Genomic DNA, 25004 nt, shown 5'->3' with positions numbered 1-25004 from the left:
TCATTAACCTTTTCAGTCATTCATTCTATTACAATGTACATAGTGTGTGTAGGTGTGTGTGCTTGTTTGATTTTTTCAATATATAAAACCGTTTATGATGTCCGTCAGAATTTACATTAAATAGCCAAACCTTTATATCACTTCTAGTAGTATTTTATAAAACTTGAGTACGATGAGGAATGATGCTCATCTTTTTTCAGCTTAAATAGCAACTTTATCCAGGTCAGGGTCACAGGAATCGCACAATAAATGGGATGCCGTATTACTGTCAGTAACATCACTGTCAGGGCCAGTTCTTTGTAAAGGAAGAGAAAACCCAGTAGTATATTTTATACAACTTTATATAAAATATATTATAACTATAACTACCCTTTGGACCAAAAGTTATTCCCCATGCGTTCATGTTCATTTCCAGTGTAAGTGTATCAGACCAAATGTAAAAAAAATAAAAAACAGTAGATACATAATCAATCTAAAATATTGCAATGAATAAATATTAAAATATAAAAAATATATATTTTTTTCACAGACAGGAAGAAAAAGAGTTTTTATGTTATGGAACAGCAGTAACAGGATTTTCGCTTCTATCAATCTAATTAACACTTTCATTCACTGTGGATGAAGTTGCCCTCTGTCACGTGGTACGGGAGGGGCGGGGCCTCACACATTGCCTGCAACATGAAGTCAATTTAAGGAAGGTAGACATGGTCCTTAGTCGGGCTCAGGTAAGTTAATTAGGTGGCTCCATTTTTCCAGCAGAAGCATGGGAAAAACACACTTTTATGCACTGTGGTCCCTACACGAAGCACCTCGTCAGTTTATCAGGTGGGATAGTTGTTTGTCTTTTCTTCTGAGTCTATGATAAGTTCATAAACCATTCAGTTTTCTTGCCGTTTCTTCAGTAACGTGAACCGCAGCAGCTACCAGCTCCAGATCCCTCTGCCTTTACCCAAGCAGCTTATCGTGTTCAGTCTGGGAGACTGGACCTCATTCTCTAATGACACAACAGTATTAATTGAGGTGTTTGTTAGCCCGGACGTGAAACCGCAGAAAATTGGGATTCTTTCACCACGTTCAAGGTAATAACCATAGACCAATTGAACCCGCCTACTGATCTCTGATTGCCTTCTGTTAGAGCAAATGATGAATAAATACACTTGTGATAAGAGAAACTGTGTATCTGCGCCATCAAATGTCTGTATGTTCATTTCTTCTCCCTTTACACTGGAAGTTGTTTGGTGTGGGAAGGAGACTGGACAGTGAACCTTTTAAACGAGTCCGCAGTGAAGAGCAGGAGAGGTGTATATGCCAAAGTGTTGCTCACTGTCTGCGGAGAGGTATTTGTTTGTTTTTTGTTTTTTTAAGTTAATGCAAGCTAGTTTCACTACATCGTATGTATGTTAAGTCTGTTTATTGGCCTGGATTGGTTATGCTTTTAATCTGCATTGTTGTGCATAGATAATACACTTAATTACTAGTTTTATTAGCTATTTCTGCCTAATTTGCTGTCATTGGCTATTTTATCAGGTAGACCATTTATATATGACCAGCTTTTAGGATTTTTACTGACTACTTGTGGAGGATTCCTCAACTCTCATCAAGGGCTGGACCATTACTGACCAGATGTTATTTGGAATTGTGGGCCATCTTCACTGACGGTGGTCTTTGACCTCTGTTTCCGGCCAAAAAAATGATCACTGCTAGAAAAAGATGACCTATTACTATAAACATACAAACACCAAACCAGCCTTACAGTTATTGATTAATTCCCTGTCCCTGGGTTAGGCCAACATATCTCTGGTCAGTAACTATAGCTGACAGAATGGTCAATAATGGTAGCTACAAGAAAGGTCTACCTAATAAACAGTCAGTGGACTCTAGCTAAACAGTGTAAACTGAAGTACATTTTAAGACCACAAAAATCTTATCATTTTTGAAATCACTGATTAAAATTTGGAACTAAATTTATATTTTGTGGTATCCATTAATAATATAACTTTTATAGTAAACTAGTAATACTAAATAGAATTACTAATACAATAGTACAGTATTTATGGTGTGATCCAAAAAGTTTGCTAATCATCTGTTATAATAAAGGTGAAAGCCAGCTTTGTTAGCAGTACACCATTGGTGAAAAGGAGACGTCAGTTGACCAGCTTCTCCCAGACCCTTCTGAGCAGCGCTAGCAACACCAATGTGAGGAGAACAGAATTCAGTTGAGGTCTAATTTACCTAATTTAATTGAATGCATACATAAAAATGTTGCTGTTTTTATATATATATATATATATATATATATATATATATATATATATATATATATATATATATATATATATATATATATATATATATATATATATATATATATATATATATATATATATATATATATATATATATATATATATATATATATATATATATATATATATATAAAAAAAAATAAAATAGTATACTTTTTTTGTACTGCTTCCCCTTTATACACTTATCTAATAGCTAATAATAGGAAGGATTTATCTATTTTAATGGTGATCCTGTCTTCTCAAGATCATATCTCGGAGATCATCACCCGAGGACACGGTCAGTTATGCAGAGCTCAAAACAAGCAAAGAGGAGATTCAGGATATCAGCCTCAGAACCTCAGGAGTTTGGGCTTTGGTGAGGAATACTCGATGGCATAATTATTTGTTAACTAGAAAGCATGAACTCGGTAATTGAAAAGATTAATGGATTAACTGTTAAAATGCCAACTTTATTAGGTGGTGTTCAAAAAGTTATAGACTAGTTAAGAATAGGATACTAGTATTTTTAAATTATATCTAAAAAAGCACATTAGAAAGAATACAATTTGATTCACTAAATTATGTATATAATAAAAAATATTTTATACAAATATGTACATTATATATACATGTTTTGGATAAAGCACAGAACCCAGATGCTAAAATGTAGACCAAAACATTAATGATTTCATTAATAAAACATGTTGACATTTATACTTTCAAACACTTATAACTATTATAATGGCAAAAAGTATTCAGCACCTAGACACTTTTTTTTTAAAATTAAACACAGTTCCAAAGCAGGAACTATCTTAAATAAGTTTAAGAAAAATGCTTATCCATCTGTAAATGCAAGTATAGAAACATGGGCAAAGAGCTCTCCCAAGACCTTCACAACAAGATTTTTGCAGATTGTTTCATAACAGCAGCACTGCTTACCGACAGATTTCACAACTCCTGAATGTTCATGTACATACCATGTGGCCATTATCCACAAGTGGAAGGGGCACCACTCCATCATCAACTGTTCATAGGAGCCCCTTGCAAAATTTCCGATCAGGGAGACAGATGGTTTGTCAGATAAGTAGCCCAAGAGCCAAGGACCACTTGGAAAGAGCTCCAGAAAGATTTGGAGGCAGAAGGTACAGTCGTTACAGAGAAAACAATAGGCAATGCACTCCATTGCCACAGACGCCATGCATGCTCACCCTGGAAGGCTCCATCATTGAAGAAATGGCATGTTGAAGCTCGTTTGAAGTTTGCTACACAACATTTGAAAAGCCTTTGAATTACTGGGAGAATGGAGCCTTCTGGGGTGAGCATGCATGGAGGTTGTGGGTGACTGTGGAGTGCATTTTCTTTCGAACCTGTACCTGCTGCTTTACCCCTCTGTCATTCTGGAGCTCTTTCCGAGTCATCCTTCACTTGATTTTTTTTAATTTTCTTTCTCTCTGTAGATTTCAGTTAATACCAATGTCTGGTCAAAATGTCATGTGAATTGCTGCATTGGAACTGTGTTTAATTTAAAAAATGTTGATGTGTTGAATACTTATTTTCCCTACTGTATAATAAATCTTAACTGTAATCAATCTTAAGGTTTTTTTTTATGATCCTCACTATTGTATTATCATTTAAAAATACTATTTTGGATCCTTTAGCTGTGCTTTATAGAGACCTACATATTTCCAAACCCAACTTTGAGCAGTGAGAAATGAAAAGGTTTTAGATCATTACCATATAATGGACAATACTATTTATTCTAATGTCTAAATTCACATTTTCCTGAAGGATAAAACTCCAAGACGGACCATGATAGGAAAGAGAGGATGCAGTTTGAGCTATGAGGGATCTGAAATGCAGCAGAGGTCAAGACAAGGTTCCAGCCCAAAGAAGCGGAAACTGGGCATATATACTTCACGGAATGAGGAGAGGAAAGTTGTTAAAAGGACGAGGGATTGTCGGGCAGGTGAATGCTTTTACACCTACTTGTATGATGTATTCATTTTTGTGAATCTCTTATTTATACTAAATTAGTTTCAATACATTTCTGTATATTTTATTGCTGTTTAATATTACTGACAGTACTCAGTACACACTCACTGGCTATGTTATTAGGAACATATTAACAAGGAGGCATCAGAACATTCAGTTCTTCCTGGCATGGAGATCACAAGGCAAAATTATTCCTTTGAGATCATGGTCCATGTTGACATGATTGCATCAGCTAATTACTGCAGATCTGTCAGCTGCACATTCACGTTCCCAGTCTCCCATTCTGCAGTATCCCCAGAGTGCTTCACTAGATTCAGGTGACTGGAAAGGCCACTGAACCATAGTGAACTTGTGTTCATTCAATTATTTTACCACAACTTTATGGCAATTTTATGCTGGAAGTAGCGATTATAAGACGGGTAAATTGTGTTCAGAAAAGGGTGCGTATGGTCAGCTACAGTACTCTGAAAGTGTTCCAATGCCATCTTCTGTTCTGCTCTTGGAACCCATTTACCTCAAGGTTCGACATGTGAATCTTGTAATGCTTTCCAATTCATTGTAGATGAAATGAGTGGTTACGTCAGTTTTCATAGCCCTTCCTCTCAACTAAAACCAGCCTGGTCATTCTCTTCTGACTCCTCCTCAGCTAGACCACCTGCAGAACTGCTGCACTCTGGATGTTTTTTGCCTTTCTTACGATTCTTTGTAAAATTGTACAGACAGGAGATCAGCAAGTTCTGAAATACTCATGCTAGTTCATCTAATATCAACAACTAAGCCATGAACAAAATCAGAGATCACATTTTGATGTTTATATTGAATGTGAATTTATAGATGTTGAATTTACTGTATATGCATGTGTATATATTATATACATACATGCATCTGTGTAATTTTATTATACACACAAAATATAAATGTTTTAATTATCTTTTCAGAGCATCCATCAAAGCGCTGGAAGCATACTATGTGTTTATGTGATCCTGACACAGCTGTTCTGATTGGTGGAGAGACTACAGAACAAAACTACTCTACAGACTCCATATGGAAACTGGAGATTGGTGTGTTATTTTCTCACAGGCCTCTGGTTCAGTATAGCCATGTTTTAGACAGTGACAGTAACTAAATAAGCTTTCCGTTTCAGCAAGTAACTTTGCATGATGAATAACAGTGGCTTTCACGACTGCTAAGTCTTTTTTAATCTGCTTAAATGTTGCATGAGCCTCTTCACTGTTGTTTGGGTACGGACACTGACTAAAATGCAAAGGACAAAATCTGATGCCATCCTCCTACCTACCTTTACAGATGGTGATTTTTGGTTCCCCGTGAATTCTACTACAGTCGGACCTCTCCCTCCCAGCTCTCAGGGCCACTCGGCGGCTTTTGACCCTGAGAATAAGGTTGTCTATGTGTATGGTGGCTTTAGAGATGGTCAACGCTATAGTGATATTTATATGCTGGACACACTGACCTGGAAGTGGAAACTTATTAAAGTGAGTTTATCATGTTCAGCTAAAAGCAGTTTTCAAGTAGCTCAGTAACCTCTGCAATGATTCAGAATTGTGCATGTGTGTAGTTCAATCAATATTATTCGACTTTAAATATTCATTTCTACCAGGCAAAAGGAAATGTCCCGTCATTAGCATACCACAGCTGCAGTATTTATAAAAGAGAGCTTTATGTATTTGGAGGGTTGCAGCCCAGTCGAGGTCCTGGAGGCAAAGCTTGCAGTAATGCTCTTTACATCTTCAACCCTGAACATGAGCTGTGGTACCAACCAATTGTAGAAGGGGACCGTCCTCTTCCCAGATTTGGGTCAGTGCCCTCTTTCATATCATATATTTTATTATATTTATTATTAAGTGTTCCTGGCTTTTGGGCAGAAATATATGGTTAGTATGCATAATTGTGTATTATTTATAAACAGCCACTCCAGCACCCTACTGCCTAACAAACTAGTGATATTCGGAGGCCTAAAAACTGCTGCCTACCTCAACGACCTCTACATTTTAGATCTCGGTAAAGGAAATATCACTATCTGAAAACACACACAGAAAATGTGATTGTTTAATTGATGTCGCTAACTGCTCCAGATATTACCACAGGCTTCATGGAATACACTGCAGTGAAATACGAAAACATGCCACCCATTGCTCGTGGGTAAGAGTGTACTCTGATTTCAAATAACTTATACTGTTTGTTTCCTTTAATGAATTACATTACATACCTGTTTAAATGTGTTTACTGTATATCATCAGCTGAGTGGAAAACTATTGATGAAAGGTTTGCAGTAGCACACTTGGCCAGATGAAATGCTCTTCTCCATATCTCTATCTGTAGCAGTATATTTCTGTGATCATATTCTCTTTTCTCCCTTCACATGGTCAGGTTTCATGCTGCTCTGCCCGTGTCTGACAACAGGGTGCTGATCAGCGGAGGCTGCAGTGCTTTAGGAGCACTACAAGATCTCCATCTCTTCAATATAGGTTACTGTTTTTATTTCTTTATAATAAAATAAAGTGGGTTGTTGCCTTTAAATTGATGCGACTGTTTGCTTTTTGTTACAGAGACCAGCTGCTGGACATCAGTAGTGTGTCCATTGCTCTCCTCAAAGCCTCGTGCTGGACACAGTCTAATCAGTCTGACCAGTACTGCACCTTCACACACTGATGAAAGAGACCAGGGAGATGGCCATCACACCTGCCTCTCCACCCAGCACACTATCTTAGTGTTTGGGGGCTCTGATTGCACTGGCATGTTTTATGATGACACAGTCAAATGCGTCATTGAAATCCCTGCTGAAGGACAGGGACTAGATATAAAAGCAACTCAAAGAGCATGGTGCATGACTGAGAAACCCCTGAGAGAGACTGCTAAGTGATGCAGATTTTTTATTTTATAATTTAAACCTTTTTTTCCTTCACTTATGAGCACTTGTGAGAGAAAATGGAACTTCTCATCATGATGGCACCTTTTTTTTCCTTTCTTTTTAAAAACCATTTATTTTAATATTTTTTTTTTTTATTTATTTTTTTTTCTACAAATTTAAACAGCTGCTTGGCAGCTACTGTTTAATTTATTCAATACAAATTGAAATTTCTATTTTCAATAGCATTCTGTTGTATAGTTTCGGAGATTAACACACCACCATTCATTTTTGTCCAATAAATATTTTTACATCTATTTGAAGCCACCTTACTGTATATTCTATTTTTCTTACTTGTTTCACTTTATGTTCAAAACCTTATGCCACATTGTGTAATTTTTGTAGCTGCACATATAATTTGGACATACTTTCTCTGAAAAAAATGAATGAAACCTCAACTTTAACCAAAACAAAAAATACAGACAAAAGGAAACTGGATTCTTGATTTGGAGTTCCTTTAGTAAAACTTTAATGTCATTTTGGTGATGTTGGGTCAACAAGATTTAAAATTACATTTATGATCTCAGGTCATCAGGCGTATCAGGCTGACAGGATGGATGACTGACTTTAAAGGCCTCAAGCTCCATTAGGGTCTGGTTTATCTGCTTGATTGTGGGATACTGGTCAAGATCCACTTTATACCTTAAAAGAAAAAACATGTACAGCAATGTTAGCATTTTCTATAATAAAAAAAAAGAGCATTCTTTACAGTTAAGAGCCATATACCTTTCAGCATTGTAGACCTGGGGTACAAGGCAAATGTCTGCCATGGATATCTAAAGCAGACAAGGTTTACAACAGATGAATGTAAGGCATACAGAAATGGACATTTTCACTCCTTTATTCTGTAATTGTTTAATCAGTGAAACATCAGGTATCTTTATTAACTTACACTTATATCCATAATATACAGTGCAGTCATTATATTTAACTTTCTCCCATTTTCTTATTTGTATTTAAATAAGAATGGCATATGAAGTTAAGGTGCAGAATAACTAATCTGTACTAGGTGTGCGCACAGGACAGTTTTTTTTTTCAGTTTTTTTTTTTTTTTAACAAACTGATTCCAGAAAATATAACAACCTAATAATCCAAGTGCCAGGGATGCTCACCAGGATAAAGCAATTACTAATGATGAATGTATGCCATTAATGCATAATGCTGAATTGGATGAGCACCCACTACACTCCCATATTAATGAACTGACCCTTTCTGTCCCATGAGATTCATCTTTGATTGCTTGCTTTTTAATGGGGAATGGCACGATACAATTTTCTCCTAATTAACCAAAATAGTTTGGCAGTTAAACAGTCATACTTTTTGAAAATAATTTGCAATTACATGCTGCCTGACATCTGTACCCAGCCGACTGCAATAAAGTACAACATTGTTCTGCTAAACCAGTTTTTCCAGTCATATTTAACTCCAGGCATTTACTAAATGAAATGAAACGTACTCACTGATATTTAAGTTGTCTGACAATTGGGACCAGTCATGAAAATTCCACTTTGTACTCTCTACTACATGTACACTGTGTTTGGGGTCATTGGTTTGCTGTAATATACAGCAAATGCAAAGTAGGATTGAGGTTTTTGGTTGTATCTTAGCATGTAAGATGCATCTGTACATTTCAGAATGCATCCTGCTGCTGCCATCTAGAGTCATCAGTATAGACAAGACATAATGATCATGTGACCATGTTACACAGATGCAGTAGTGTGCTTTAGGTCCAGAGTACAAATTACTATACCGTAACCTGGTTGTTGAAGCTTAACAATGGTTTGTGATAACCACAATCATTATTAGACATTTTGGTTTCCTTTAATATGGAACCGACTCCAGACATCAGTAACGTACTCCAGTTGCAAATGTGACATCCAGAATCAAATTTAACCTGTTTGTTAGCTCTGTTGTGCATAAACCAAAGATGCAATAACAAAGATGCCTGAAACCACTTTATCATAGTAATGGTCAAGATGGTAATGTCCTAGGAATCCTGAATGGGACACCAGTCTATTACAGAGCAATGTATACTGACACATTTACATCACCCTGAGAACCCGAAGAAAGCCCATGAAGACACAAAAGAACAATTTGACACAGACAGGATCACAGAGCTATAAAGTGCCAAAGCTCACTGTGCAGCTGCTTTCTATTACTTTGCTGCCTTAACTTGACAGGACTATGCGTAAAGATTTTTTTTTTAAAAATCCTTCATTCAGACATACACTTTATTAGGAACATTGTGATAACAGTGGGTAGCACCTTCGTTGGCTCTAAAAACAGCCCCAGTTCTTCATGGCATGGATTCTACAAGATATTCTAAATATAGAAACTGTTGTATGTGAAAATTTCAACTGGTATTCAGAAGTATGACAGTGAAAGACCTGGGCATAATATTAAACAGCAAATTGTCCTTTGAAAATCATATTTCCAATATTACTAAAACAGCCTTCTTCCACCTTAGAAATATTGCCAAGCTTAGAAACATTTTATCTGTATCTGATGCAGAAAAGCTAGTTCATGCATTCATGACCTCTAGACTGGACTTTTGTAATGCATTACTAGGTGGTTGTCCTGCATCTTTAATAAACAAGCTACAGTTAGTCCAGAATGCAGCCGCCATAGTTCTTACCAGGTCAAGAATATATGAACATATATCCCCAATATTATCATCCCTGCACTGGCTACCTGTTTAGTTTAGAATTGATTACAAACTAGCACTACTTACGTACAAGGCTCTAAATGGTTTAGCTCCCACGTATCTAGCCAGTCTTCTAACACGTTACAATCCATTACGCTCCTTAAGATCACAAAACTCTGGACTTCTGCTAGAAGAATATCCAGAATATCAAAGTCTACAAAACGGGGTAGAGTGTTTTCGTATTTAGCTCCTAAACTTTGGAATAGGCTTCTTGACAGCGTTTGGGGCTCAAACACAGTCTCCCAGTTTATGGGATGTATTATGTGTACACACTTTAGCCAGGCGTACACATAATACATCCCATAACCTTGTACTCCAGTACATCTGATTAAATGCACATTATCATCTAGTGCTGCTAATATTATGAACAGCAGCTACGCTAATTCCTTTCCACTTGTTCCCTTTTTCTTATTGTGCTCCAGTGTGCTTATTGGAGATGTTTCATTACCTCATTCCCAACACAGTATGTTCCAGATGTCTGCTTCAGGATGGACTCGAGGGCTGCAAAAATAAATCAAACTAGTAATTTAAATGGAGCAGATTTATATTAAGAAAAGAAATTAACGTTTAATTGCTTCAATCACAAACATTTTGTGTACATTAAACCTAAGGAAAAAGGGAGAAAAGACATATAGACTTGGGTCAAAATTAACTACATACCTTTGAATCCCTTGTTGATGAAATGTTGAGCCCACTGTAGCTTTTCCTCACCGACTTTTTGTAGCACATAGAGGTTCTGAAAATGATTTAAATGATATTACATATCATATAATAATTCATATAGCAATAATATTATCATTTTCATAATTAGTGACAGACCTGAGTAATACAAGACGCTGACTTTGCAGTATGTGCAATTAGACATCATCCACAAAGATTGAAATATTAGGGGGAAAAAAGTGCAATATTAGAATATGCGATATAAAATGAGTTGCCAGTTTATTAAGTATCGCTAGCTCAAATCCAGACAGATATGTCCCCCATATTTTCTTCCTAATTTGGTCACCAGTCAATTACCACCCTCCAGCTGGCTTATCCCTATCATACAACAGCTACTGACTTTTTCCAAGACTGCGTAAAGCAACCCAACCACATCTTTTTAAACATTTTCTTCATGCTAGATCAAAGTTCACAGACATACATGATTTGCTAGCATCAGTGTGATTGATAGGGTAAAAGTATGCCATCCCTCCCACCCAAACTGCATGGCCGATTTTATTCCCATGGTTCAGACGGCTGATAGCATCATCAGAATTCAAACCTGCAAACTCCCAATGACAGGGGAAACACTTTTCCATTGTGCCATTCAGAAGACCCCTAAACTCAGGCAAACCTACAGAAATATAAGTACATGATCACTGAATATAGCCTCGCCATTGTCAGCCTCCTGTATGTCAAAGGGACATGCTGCTGTGTCTTGTTCTCTCTTACCATGCCACACACACTAACATGGCACTGTCAGTGGTGTCTGAAGATCGTCAACAAATTTGTACAGGGTGGTTATATGATGGTCAAGTTAAGAGGGGAGCTGACAGCTGGGCTATAGTAAGAAACTATATCTACCCATTTAAAAAGTGGTTAATTAAATAAATAAAAGATTGTTAGCTTCTACTAAAAAATCTTTTCAGATAGGGTTGCAGGGTTCGACACAAAACACTTGTATGTACAAATAGTACCTATAACAGTAGCTGTACATGATGAAATGGACAAGTCCAAATACAAGTTAGATGCACTTAAATTTGCCTCTGAGTATATGGTCATGAGAGTACAGATAAGGCAGCACATATCCTATTTCTGTTCTTTATTACATTTCAATCACTTTCAGTTATATACTGCCAGAGTAAATTTGTATTCAAATTGATCCACATCTTAAATTTTGAAGTTGTAAAGTGAAATATGTGAAATATAAAATGAATTATATATTACAAACACATTTTCATTTAATATAATTCTCAAATCAGCATTTGTTTTTCCCAGCAAGGAAGATATAATTAATAACACTGGAAAATATGTGAGAATCTCTTTGGTTCGTTTCTCCACAAGATTTGCATAATCGTTTATTTGAGATTCAGCCGTTCATCATGTCACTGACAGAGCTTGCATCTTTGCATATGCATTGCTGCTTTTAGGCTCTGTGATGAGCCTCACTGCAGCATGAACAAAGCAAGCCACTCAGTATATTAATAAATCTGATTCATGTTCACTAGTCCAGCTTCATGTTTGATTCCAGAGAATTCAGTTTAAATAAATGTAATTATTGTTGACTGAAACACATTATTTTCCTTATTTCTCTTCTTTACTTCTGTTTGCATTTTGCTCTTTTCTAGTCTGCAGAACTAAATACGTATTATACAATAAGTATATAATATTATTTACTATTACTTACAGCATAGTATTTGTAATATTCAGTGCTGAATAATGTAATAATGTGCTGAATGATGTAATCCATTTACAATACTTGATGAAAAAAAGTGTATTAATTATAAAACTTTTTTCCTTTTAGTCTGAGCTGCGATGTTCTGTCAAGAACGATTCTTTTTGTGTTGCTCAAAACAAAACCCACAAGCATTTTATTTACATATTAAAATACACACCTGTAGAGGCTGTATCCCAGAGGCGATGAGATCAGAGATCATGCGTACTTGAGCTCGCTGCTGTAGGTCAGCGGGTATGAGAGGAGGCCTGGGCCGAGTTTCATCAATGTACTGGATGATAGCCAGCTAGAGGCAGAATGAACATGTTTATGGTTGGAACATGAACAAGTGACATTAATCTGTCTGTTTCTGTCTGCTTTCAGTGTGCTAGGCTGATGTTTGACTCTTTATGAGAAACCAGCATGTAAAATAGACTGGTGTCCCACTCAGAGTGTATTCTTGCCACTCACTCACTACTCACTGTGCTGCTGTGATCTAAATCTACTCTGACCGGGATAAAGTTTAATAAAGATGACTGAATATGTGATAAAGCTTTTAAATAGCATTTTGTGGATCATCATTACATCTGTTTTTTTTTTTTTTTATTACATGTTGATTTCAGCTGTTTCTAATTGCTCAATGGATACTTTCATGTATGTATAATTAGCCTTTACATTGTTTAATCCTCTTGTAATGTATAATTTCACGAAAGAATTGTGCTATTCTACTACAAATAACAATAATAACATTATTAAATTTAATAATAACATTATTAAATTATTATTTTTATAATTGGAATTAAATATGAGATAACTTACTGACTGAGACAAGGTGATGCCATCGATTGTGACAGCAGGCACTTGCTGCATTGGGTTGACGGTTTTATACTGATCTGTGAGCTGAGGCAGACTTGCAATATTACATCCACAGACTATGAAGCACATGGGAAACCTTGCACTTATGATTAATAAAGACTAGACAATAAAAATAACTTCAAAGTACAGACACAGTAAATTATGCGTTTACCTGTTGGCCTCCATCCTTGACGAGGTTTACTGGTACTTGATCATATTCAATACCCTTTAGGGCAAAAGCTGGTGAGATTGCAATACATGGATGTTAAGCTGGAAAGGGTTTAATTTATTATAGACTATACAGTCAGAGAAGATAAATATTGCATTCAGCATTCAGTGCACTTAAAACAGCTTACCAATGCGCACTCTCCAGGAGCAAGAACTTCTGAAATATCCATGCAGCACGGGCTGGAAAATAATAATATATAAAAAAAAGAGTTAAAGCAAAAGCAAAGCAACTTTTTTAATAGTCAAATAAGTTAATGCACAATAAATATATATATAAAACATGCATGTGGAAGCCAGTCAAACCTTCTCTTGAGTCGCCATGGTATTATATAAACATGTAACGTTGTGATCAAAGTATTCAGGGGTTAAAATCCTCCTGCTAAAGAGCCAATGAGAGGAGACCCAAAACATCCTCCTCTCACTACAGCGTCATGACTAAGCAGGTTTAGATTTTTACCAGATGGCGAAGAGTTTCAAGGAATGTCTTGCAGCTGCATACAATTGAAGCTAGTGTTGCATGGAGCATTTGGGAATTACCTTCATCAGGCATGCAAAGGATGTTCGCATTTCTGTGCTGATGGTGGTGGGCTTTGCGAAGACAGTTATTTGTTCGACTGAATCAAGCTTATATGAATCAAAATAACTTCACCGATTAAACATCATCTGATGTTTCTCTATTCAAGCATACACAGTTCAGCCTTATCAACGTCCAATAAATGCACTTTAATACAATTCACACGTGCAGTATTACGTTTGTACTAGCAAAATATTCATGAAAAACATTACTATAAGGTTTCCACTCGGTCCCCAAAAGAGTCGATTCTCTGATCCCAGGCGACGGAAATCAAGAACCGATTCCGTGTCTATGGAGTGGAATCACGTTTTGAAAGGAATCGACTCTTCTAATCAACTCCCAACCCTTGGAATCGAGTTTCAAAAATTTCGCTTTTATTGGAATGAACCCAAACAGCTCTTTCATTCACTTTGCACCCTAGGACCCCTGTACTAAGACCAATCACTGCTCGTTTACTTAGTCTGTGACGAATCTGCCAACAAGTCGGATTGCTATTGGTTCCTGTTTCCGGAAGCTTCACCAATCATCTTCCTTGCTTTGTGGGCGTATATGGGTTTTTGACCAATCAATGCTCGTGCCCTGTCATTACCCCGTTCCATTCTGAAGCTGCTGTAGATTAAGGGAGAAGTTTAATAGGGTGCACGGGCTGACCGCATTGGCTTGAATTACTCTTTCTGGGAGGTCTTCAAATTCTCTGACTTCTGTCATGGCAGCGACAACAGTGCGTTCTCTCCTAAAGAAGAGGGTAAGAAAAACGAGGCGTGTAAAACATAAAGGCAAAAAGGGCGCAGACTTGCAACGACATGGCTATTCTTGTCCTCTTTGCAAAGTGACAATAGTAACAAGCTCCTGCACTACATGGCGTTACACATGGCATACTACTTAGTACTTTAGTGATTTGGGACGTCGCCTGCGTGCGTATTCACGTCAGAGTGAAGTGCACTTGCTCATGTAAGTAGTGATGACTGAAACACACTCGTCAGATGTCTCTAGGATGGTTCTTGTCACGTGGGTTTCATTATGAAAGCCGGCATGCCTTTCCAAAGCGCTAGTCATATCTAAGTCGGTTTTCCTCGTCGTTCTCTATTGAAGCAAGGAACACAAACTGGCCTTTCCTCAGCTCAAACTCACAACGAATATCCGAGACAAAATTCTGCAATATTTTTCCAAATCTTTTGTTTAGTTTAATGCTCTATAATGTGCACCTGGTCTTAAGTTGAGTCTGTATTGTCTGCCTCCCATTCATTCCTAAAAATGTCATTATATCCATACAGGTACTTCTTCAATTGGGACACAGATGTTACTCCTCTTCTGTGGTGAGTCAGTGAACACGGATAAGAGCTTAATTGTAAGAAGAATAAAATGCTTTATGTGTGAATTGGCGATGTAAATGTCGATACTTCTCAAGGAGTCAAATCATTTGCCTAAGCTTACTAATAAGAGTCGACTCATTTGGCTCCCAAATGACTCACTCCCTTTTTCCTCTGAGCAAAGGACAAAGTAACAATACTTTGAATTATTTATTTTATTTATATATATATATATATAATGTGTGTATGTATGTATGTATATGTGTGTATATATATATATATATATATATATATATATATATGTATGTATGTGTGTATGTGTATATGTATGTGTGTGTATATATATATGTATGTGTGTATGTGTATATATATATGTATATGTGTGTATGTGTGTATATATATATATATATATATGTATATATGTGTGTGTATATATATATATATATATATATATATATATATATATATATATATATATATATATATATATATATATATATATATGTGTGTATGTGTATATATATATGTATGTATGTGTATATATATATATATGTATGTGTGTATATATATATATATATATGTATATATGTGTATGTGTGTGTATATATATATATATATATATATATGTGTATGTGTATGTGTATATATGTGTATGTGTATATATGTGTATGTGTATATATGTGTATGTGTATATATGTGTATGTGTATATATGTGTATGTGTATGTGTATATATATATGTATATATGTGTATATATATATGTGTATGTATATGTATGTATATATATATATATATATATATATATATATATTGTGTGTGTGTATGTATATATGTTAGCAAGGCTCTAAAATGAGCTTTGACAGATACACAATGCATGCCTATTTTAATGTTATTGTGTCTGTGCATAATTAAAAAGATTCTGATCTCCTTTCCGACTATACTTTACTACATAAAGCACACCTTCCTGGTCATGCTGCCTGATGGACACAGATGATGGCCATTAACTAGGGTTGTTAGGCTTATGGTTAAAAATGGAGTCTGTCATTGCAACAGGCTGAACTATGGATTTTGTTTATAGATTTATAGACAGTCCTCCACTCCTCCAAGTATGCAATACAACATAAACTTAAAAGCTGTAGTGTGTAAACCAATTTCCCGCTAATGACTATATACACCGATCAGACATAACATTATAATCACCTGCCTAATATTATGTTGTTGCCTCTCTTGCTTCCAGAACAGCCCTGACCCGTCATACACAGTGTATTCTGACACCATCTAGCCATCACAATTTGGCCCTTGTCAAACTCGCTCAAATCCTTACACTTTCCCATTTTTCCTGCTTCTAACACATCAACTTTGAGGACAAAATGTTCACTTGCTGCCTAATACCTCACCTCTCAGTGCTCATAATTTTATGCCTGATCAATGTAGTTAAACACTAATATTCACTGAATTGATCTGAAACCGTGGCTTTTCTATTTTGTCCACAGAAACCTGTTTGTCTGCACACGTGCTAATGTATTACTGCGCTATTCCAAACTGTTATCAATGACCTGTAACATAACTAACATTGTTAGCTTTTCTTCTGGCAAATGTCAGGTGGGTTTTTGACTTGATTGCAACAGAGGAATGCATACAATGGAACTTTTTTAGGTGGATAAATGTGTAGAAAATCTACATAGTATCCTTATGTATGTTCCAAATTAATTTATATACTTTAAGTACTTTATACTTTATATGCCTTAAGACTAAGATCCCTAATGAACAAGGGGAAAAACTGAGAGTCAGCATGTGAAAGAAACCTTTAATAGATCCAAAAGAGAATAATTTTCTGGTTGACGACGGATATGGGAGTCCTGGGATAAGTACAGGAAAGTGTTTTACATTGTCACAGCAGTTTTTAGGGAAAAATCTACAGTAAACATGTCTAATAAAGGTTTAACCTGTGACATTATCGTCATTTTCCTTCCTTTTTTCCTACAGCCTACCACAAAGCTGTTTATTGATGGGAAGTTTGTTGAATCCAAGAGTTCAGAATGGTTAGACATTCACAATCCTGTGAGTAAACACATTAATATTATTATACTTGTTGACATTCTGGTTCTGCAGGTCCAGATACAGATGAGGAAGCATAATAACACAGTGGGAGCTAATCTTTTTACGTGTAAATGTAAGCCTAAAATGCCATTGCTAGAAGTGGTGGTTGGTGTAAATCATGTTAATTTCTGCCTCAAAGTCTACTGTGGCTGGTTAACCAGTTACAAGGGCTTTTGCACAATGTAATCAACAGCATGTACTTCTCTCTTTCTAGATAAGATTTGATGTAGCATTTAACTTCAGATTATCTGCTTGGTCTAGTGTTACTGAGGTTTTTCTCACTGTACCCTTGCTAATGGTCATGTTCAGCTATCAACATATTTTAGGATACTAATGCAATTATATTTGTCCAAAATTCAAATTTATACTTGATGTTTCATCAATAAAATGCAATTAGGATTAAGTACACTGTATGGCCAAAAAGTCATCAACTCTGTAGGTAAGGTACCTTACCTTACCTTACCTTACCTTACCTTACTCTGTCGGGACATATAGTGTAGCTGTGTGATACTTTTGTGGGCAAATAGAATAGAGAAATTCTTGTTCTGTGATTATATTCCCAGTTTTGTAGTTTGGGAGTTTTCATGTTTAGTGGCTTTTTCTGTGTCTGTATATTTAAGTTCAGTATTTACAAGTTATATTTCTCTCCTCCTCTCAGGCCACCAATGAGGTGATCGGCCGGGTCCCTAAAGCCACACAGGAGGAGATGTTGGCTGCTGTGGACTCATGCTCGCGAGCATATCACTCTTGGTCTGAGACTTCCATTTTGACCCGTCAGCAGGTTTTCCTCCGCTACCAGCAGCTCATTAAAGACAACATTGTAAGTCATCCTTACATGTTGTGCTGCAGACCTCAACAATACTTCTGATTAGTACTTAATGATATAACCTTATTTGTGAATAACCCAAGAGGTTCTGATCATGAGCAGCCGGATGCTAGCTTACATCGGGATAATATACACATTTATGCTACTTTGTGTGTCATGTTGTAGAAAGAGCTGGCTAAGCTGATCACTCTGGAGCAGGGGAAAACACTGGCAGATGCTGAGGGCGATGTGTTCAGAGGATTACGTAAGTCTTGAGGATCATCTTTCAAAAGGCCAGTCATGGATACCAGGAGGCAGACTTCCTGTGAAGAAAACCTATACTTGTGTATATGTATCCATTCTGTTGTGTATTAGTGGTGAACCTGGGCTTTAAAGGGTAAAATATTGATGGTCTTTCTGAAAGCGTTAATAATTAAAGAATATGTGTACCTTTTAGGTCCCAACATGCTAGCTAAGACTGAGTATGTGTTAGTGATTTCTCCTCTATGTCTTGTTTTCCAGAGGTGGTAGAACATGCATGTAGCATCACTTCCCTTATGCTGGGGGAGACTCTGCCCTCCATCACTAAAGACATGGATACCTACACATACCGGCTACCTCTTGGTGTCTGTGCTGGTATTGCCCCTTTCAACTTTCCTGCCATGATCCCACTCTGGATGTTCCCTATGGGCATGGTTTGTGGGAACACGTACCTGATGAAGCCCTCGGAGCGTGTGCCCGGATGTACAATGATGCTGGCCAAGCTGCTGCAGGACGCTGGAGCTCCAGATGGCACACTCAACATCATCCACGGCCAGCACAGTGGTATGAATTTCACAGGGGTGATGACTTGTTTTCAGGTCAAAGCCATCACAATCTATTATAGTATTGCAGCCCTTGAGTTGTATAAAAGCTTAGTATTTTTATCCAGTGACCTAATACTAGATGTTTTTAAAATGCCCAGTTACTGAAGATCTGTAAAGGCATGGAAAAGTATTCTTTCAGAGGGTAGTAAATGAGTCCTCACACACTTATGAAAGGTTTTGTTGTCTATGTGAGAATCCTTTTTACCTTATGTTTGCTTTTGTCTGCTTTTGCAGCTGTGAACTTCATCTGTGATCACCCTGCTATAAAAGCCATAAGCTTTGTTGGCTCCAACCAGGCAGGAGAGTACATCTACGAGAGAGGCTCCAAAAACGGCAAGCGAGTGCAGTCAAATATGGTTAGTCCCACATAACCTACAAACTTTTAAAGTTTTAAAGTCTTGAAATTAAGCAGAAACACATTGGCTCTCCAGCTTTGGTTGATCTGGCAAGAATTGAACTAAATTACTAATTACCTAAATTTAACCTATTTGTCTTGGATCTATTCTTAACATCTGTAGTTTAGCCGTAGCGTTTATGATTTTTGATGCCTTGATATAGGGATATGTGCGCCCTTAAAACCTCAAAGCTTTCTACTATTTCAGCTAAAGCTTTGTTTGAACTACAAATGCGTGAAAACCTGAAAGAAAAGCCTAGCTATTGAGGCATGTGGTGTATGAACTTTATGAACTTTGAACTTTGAATTCACAAATCTCACTCTCCTGAGCCAGGAGAAACCAAAAGGGTGGGACTGTAGTCTTTTTATCCAGTAAAATGAAGGAGCTGTTTATTACTGAGTAACTGTCACACCACACGTTTGTCTCACAGTTTTCTTGCTGTTGCTTGGTGCACGTCTGTGGAAGAAAAAAAAACAGATGAATGTTCTGAGTTTTTTCTTTGCCTGCCAGAATGTTCTTCTTAGCAATGTTGGCATCTCTGCATTCTTGTGGAGCACTGGCACATATTCCTGATATTTAAGAAGCCATATGTGTTATGTCAGTCTTACAGTTTCTAGCCAGTGGGTGGCAGCATTAGATATGAAATGGATATTCAAGGTTAAAATACTCCAGCTAAGCCTGACTGTGTATTTTGAATCTGCTATTATCTTTGATATTAATGTTGGTCATGATTTAAAAATAAATGGAGTGAAGCTTTATGTATACAATGCTAATTTCAATACAAACAGAAAGTTAAAAATTATAGAAGGCAAGGCATTATAAATACATTTTTTTGTTTAAATGTTACTGGTTTAATACTTTGTGTTAATCATTTTAATTTCTCTTCCTTAGTTGGACTGCCATGTAAAGGACATAGAAATTAAATCAACCGTTAATGAATTGAGTAGAATAGAATGAATAAATGGCTTAAATGATATACAAGCGTTTTGTCAATACAAAGCCTGTTGAAACCATGTCACAGTGTATACTTAATTTATTGTCTATTGGTTTTGTAAACGTGTCGAGTGTGTGTGTGTGTGTGTGTGTGTGTGTGTGTGTGTGTGTGTGTGTGTGTGTGTGTGTGTGTGTGTGTGTGTGTGTGTGTGTGTGCGCGTGCGCTGTACATACTCACTCAATACTTGGCAATAACCCCAGACACAGAAATCAGTAAATCTCCTTTACAGAACACAGGGGGAGCAAGTCAGCTTGCTATCCACAAAATGGCTGAATAAAGAAATTTTTTTGGTTTAAGCTTCCAGTAAATAAAGAAAAATTGTTTGTTTAACCATAATTGTACATGTAGTAAGATAGATGAATGAAGCTGAATATGGCTTGGTCTCTATATGCCATTTACATTTTCTTAGATTCTGCTCTAAGAGTAATTGTAGAGCTGATCTCCTTTTTGTTCTGTCCTTATGACCAGGGGGCAAAGAACCATGGTGTGGTAATGCCCGATGCTAATAAAGAGAACACTCTGAACCAGCTGGTGGGTGCTGCATTTGGAGCAGCTGGTCAAAGATGTATGGCACTTTCCACTGCCGTCTTGGTTGGAGAAGCTTGCAACTGGCTGCCTGAACTGGTAGAGCGTGCCAAGAACCTGCGTGTCAATGCAGGTACGCAAATGTTGTATCTGTTTAGGCAGAAAGCTATGATACTTAATAGGGATGTAACTGAATACAAATGTTTTTTTTGTTTTTTTTTAATAAATGGGTAAATAATGTGGTCTAATCAGACTTGAAATGGAGCTGTACTATTTCTTGTTTGTTTATTCACTCAAAGCGAATAAATCTAGTAAACTTTGGATATTTGTCGAACTAAAGAACAGATGCATATAATTTTTTGTTCTCTCAATCAGACTTGTTGAATGAAGGTTGAGGGTACTTCAAGTATTTTAGTATTAAAGCTTCACTTTCCCGTGTTCTCTGCCTGTGTAACTGTATGGCTTCATTTGTATGTATTTATTCATTTTTCCTTTTCCTTATAACTAATACAGTAAACAGAAAAGACAGAATGAGAATTTAAACGACAGATGAGTGACAATGATTGTCAGAATTTTCGCTCTTCTCTATTACTAGTGTTTCCTTTATCTGCTCTCAGTCCTTCGTTGGTCTCCTCTCTGTCATCATTTCTTCATGCTATGGCTTTTTATCCTTCTTGGTGCATTCCAGTAGACCACCCAAGCCTTCATGGCCGCACCTCTCCCAGCTGCATGTTCAGTACAGCCAAAGCAGAGAAGCACGTGTTTTTTGCTTATGCCACAAACTTGAAACACTCTTTGTGGTATGGGCACATGAAAGTAACACAAGCAGGCAAAATTAAAAGATGAAATATGTAAAAATGAAAATTTGTTTTAGCCAAAAACATTGTACTTCCATGCGGTAGCCAAGCTAAAACCCAAAAACAGCTTCTGGAGTGAGTGCCTTGGTGTATTAAACCATGTGTGTGGGACAGTAATAGACAAAAGTTTAATCTTTTACTGCTTAACAAAAGAAAGCAACTAGCATCAAATCCTTATAATGGAGATTGTCCTAGATTAATGCACATCACATGACCTGTCCATTTCTTAAGGTTATTTGAAGAAGTTGTGAATATCTACCTGTCTATCTAACTGTCTATTTATTTATTTAATTTTCTGATGCTAGGTGACCAGCCAGGTGCTGACATTGGCCCCCTGATCACCCCTCAGGCCAGGGACCGTGTGAACAGACTCATCCAGAGTGGAGTGGATGAGGGTGCTAAACTGCTGCTTGATGGCAGGAATGTGGCCGTTAAAGGCTTTGAGAATGGCAACTTTGTGGGACCCACCATCATCAGTAATGTCACAGTGAGTCATTTATGGATGAAAATCGGTGAAAATCTGAGCAGCTGCTGAGCTACCTGTTAAACTGATTTCTAGTGACTTGTTTTCTCTTTTTGCCCTCCAGCCTGACATGCAGTGCTATAAGGAGGAGATCTTTGGCCCGGTCTTGGTGGTCTTAGAAGTTGACACTTTGGATGAAGCCATCAGTATCATCAATAAAAACCCATATGGAAATGGAACCGCCATTTTTACCACCAATGGTGCTGTAGCTCGCAAATACACCCATGAGGTGGATGTTGGCCAGGTAAGAGGAATTTTAGCACTGCAGCTGATAACTGATTTATAAGAGATGTCTTTCAAAATTTGCTCTGCAACTTATTGTAAACTTGCCCAATAACCCAAAGTGTATGTTTAAAGAGTAAAGGAAGTTTTGTGAAATATTTAGTTTTGCGAAAAATCAAAAATAATGATTTTATGTAAAAATTTGTTGAAATGTTATGCTAGTGTGATCATCCTTCCTATGAAAGCCATTCAGGGTGAGGCACTTCAGGCATTCTCAGAGAGTCAATATTAGAACATGATGTAAATGTAACGTGTAAAAGCCCTTTGGCGCCTCTCCTCTAACCCACAGAAAGCCAGTCAGTGTCAAGCTGTCCACGCTCTGTCCTCAGCTGCCATATCTTGCACACAAACGTTCTTAAAAAAATACACATGTTTCCAAAGCAGGGATTACCTTGTTTGCCTTGAGTAAAAACCCAGAGGGGGGGGGAAAACTTTTACTGCCACCTCACAACATGCAGACTCCAAATAGCTCACAGCAAATATGTGCTGTTTAATCAAAACACAGTGCTCCTCAGAAATCTCCTGCAGGTGAAGATTCTGAAACTGCGTCCAGAAGGGATTCCGTGCAACCTGTTGATCTGGTGGCTGTGTATAAATGACACACCTTCTCCCTGTTTGTTTGTGGTGTGTCGTGTGTTTGCGATCCACATGGTGAACATGACCATGAGATGAGTTGGCCTCCAAAACCTCAATGGACAAGACATCCCTACTGTATTCCCCATTTTATTTTTTCCTTCCCTCACTCTGGCTCCATCACTCCCCTACTGAGACTGCTCTCACTGCCATTTTTGACATTTCAAGAAGCAGTGCCAACTTCCAGTATTCACCCACCCCAACAAAAATGTTTCGTTTAGTTACCCTATGCATACGTTGCTTCTCAGCGGGTACACAAAAAAAAAATGATTGTGGCTTTTGGCTTTGTGTTGTCGTGTCACTGAATGAGCTGGCTGTTCAGCACTTTCCATACACAGCAGTCAAGGCTCACTAGCAATATATAGTTTTATGTTCTAAACGTTAAAGCAAAGTTTCCACTTTAAGTAAATTGAGGTTTAGTTCTAAGTACTGACTACCTCGGTTTTCTAGCAAACAAGTGGGAAAAGGAAAAACAACCAAAAAAGTTGTCATACATCTGGGTGCTGTTGGGATTTTATTGGCTTTGACAGATGCTCTGATCTAAGGTAGGTTGGTTGTGTGAACATGTTGATTGCACTGTTGTTCAGGTGCTAATCTTTGGTTTTGAGCAACCCATCTTTCTCGCTTGGGGACTGGAGCAATTCTCTGCAATATACAGCTGTGGGATGGAGAGGGAGACATATTTGTGTTCTCTTAACTGGCATTGGGGTGTGAGTGTCTGGGGCAGCCTCAGGGCATCTGGGGGGGGAAGTGTGTCGTCTGATTCTCACTGCTGTTCCTCATGCACGGTTTTTCCTTCAGATTGGAGTGAATGTACCAATTCCTGTTCCCCTTCCAATGTTCTCCTTCACTGGCTCTAGGGCCTCTTTCAGGGGTGATACCAATTTCTATGGCAAACAGGTAAGCCTATCTCAGCTGCTGATGCCAGTTAATAATAAGCAAAATTAACAGTGTATAAAGATCTATTAGACATTTTACAGGAAACCTCTTCCAGTGTTACATAACACTAATGTATTTCTAAACACTTAAATAGGAGGAAACCCAAGTTATCCCTTTATCCCTTTGCATAATGTCTTTAGAAACAAATACACGATTAGTAATACTCAGTGTTTGGACTGATTTCTGAGCATTTTGTTTGTTTTGCCATTGCAGGGCGTCCAGTTCTACACACAGATCAAAACTGTTACTTCACAGTGGAAGGAAGAGGATGCTACCGTAAAATCTCCAGCAGTTACCATGCCAACCATGGGACGTTAAATTTCAAGAGAGCACCCAAATACTGACCTCTCTCAAAGCCCCTGAAGTGTAGCATTTGCTGTACAGACGGGTATAAAGTGACTTGGGATTTTTACTAGTGTAGAAATTTTAAACCAATTACAGGGATTTTTACTAGTATAGAAATTTTTAATCAGTGACAAATAGACAAATAGTCTAGTTCCACTAGACTATTCAACTTTCTGATCCCTACTACAGTATGTCCAAAACTGCTATATTTCTTTCCATAGCGCCGTTTGCTTTTCCACATGTTAATGTGGAACAACTGGTAACTGAAATTTGGAATCTGTTTTTCACTGAAGATTACACAGATGCAAAGAAATCTACAGCCTAAAAAAATGTGGCTAGGCAAAGCATTAATGCTTTTCAATTTTATTACATCATACAACATTATCACATTATGTGGTGGTCTCCTTCCTTTTTAAAATGTGTTTCAAATATAAGCTTTAAAAAACATACCGGA

At 37.2% G+C, this 25004-nt stretch overlaps 3 protein-coding genes across 10 annotated transcripts; 2 read left to right on the top strand and 1 right to left on the bottom strand.

Moving 5' to 3' along the window:
• The first annotated feature begins 121 nt into the window (after positions 1–121).
• zgc:163014 (uncharacterized protein LOC100038766 homolog) lies at positions 122–7553 on the top strand. The gene is made up of 13 exons (XM_058398703.1): positions 122–825; positions 903–1079; positions 1232–1337; positions 2098–2196; positions 2551–2661; positions 4074–4251; positions 5216–5338; positions 5583–5770; positions 5896–6092; positions 6205–6296; positions 6383–6437; positions 6666–6763; positions 6845–7553. The coding sequence occupies exons 1-13, from the start codon at positions 764–766 to the stop codon at positions 7156–7158; spliced, it is 1800 nt and encodes a 599-aa protein (XP_058254686.1). The 5' UTR covers positions 122–763; the 3' UTR covers positions 7159–7553.
• An 84-nt stretch (positions 7554–7637) lies between these two features.
• gstz1 (glutathione S-transferase zeta 1) lies at positions 7638–14327 on the bottom strand. Of its 8 annotated transcripts, none has more exons than XM_058398714.1 (10): positions 14190–14327; positions 13532–13583; positions 13348–13415; positions 13140–13272; positions 12502–12627; positions 10727–10747; positions 10568–10643; positions 10356–10408; positions 7930–7979; positions 7638–7845 (listed from the first exon to the last, which is right to left on the bottom strand). In XM_058398714.1, exons 3-10 carry the CDS (start codon positions 13359–13361, stop codon positions 7719–7721), a joined length of 600 nt encoding a protein of 199 aa, XP_058254697.1. In that variant the 5' UTR covers positions 13362–13415; positions 13532–13583; positions 14190–14327; the 3' UTR covers positions 7638–7718. The 8 variants fall into 8 exon arrangements, with proteins under 8 accessions (XP_058254697.1, XP_058254698.1, XP_058254696.1 ...); XM_058398715.1 differs by having other exon boundaries at positions 13140–13220; positions 14190–14215; XM_058398713.1 differs by lacking the exon at positions 14190–14327 and adding an exon at positions 13941–14157.
• Positions 14328–14566: 239 nt separating this feature from the next.
• Positions 14567–24997, top strand: aldh6a1 (aldehyde dehydrogenase 6 family, member A1). The gene is made up of 12 exons (XM_058398704.1): positions 14567–14722; positions 15252–15293; positions 17273–17347; positions 18045–18206; positions 18378–18456; positions 18714–19016; positions 19292–19413; positions 20915–21104; positions 22134–22315; positions 22416–22595; positions 24068–24166; positions 24419–24997. Exons 1-12 carry the CDS (start codon positions 14684–14686, stop codon positions 24521–24523), a joined length of 1578 nt encoding a protein of 525 aa, XP_058254687.1. The 5' UTR covers positions 14567–14683; the 3' UTR covers positions 24524–24997.
• The last annotated feature ends 7 nt before the right edge of the window (positions 24998–25004 follow it).

The sequence above is a fragment of the Hemibagrus wyckioides genome, linkage group LG09 (genome assembly GCF_019097595.1).
Source record: "Hemibagrus wyckioides isolate EC202008001 linkage group LG09, SWU_Hwy_1.0, whole genome shotgun sequence".
In the NCBI taxonomy this organism is placed as follows: Eukaryota; Metazoa; Chordata; class Actinopteri; order Siluriformes; family Bagridae; genus Hemibagrus; species Hemibagrus wyckioides.
Note: the sequence above shows the minus strand (reverse complement) of the source record. Positions and strands in the feature narration are given on the sequence as shown.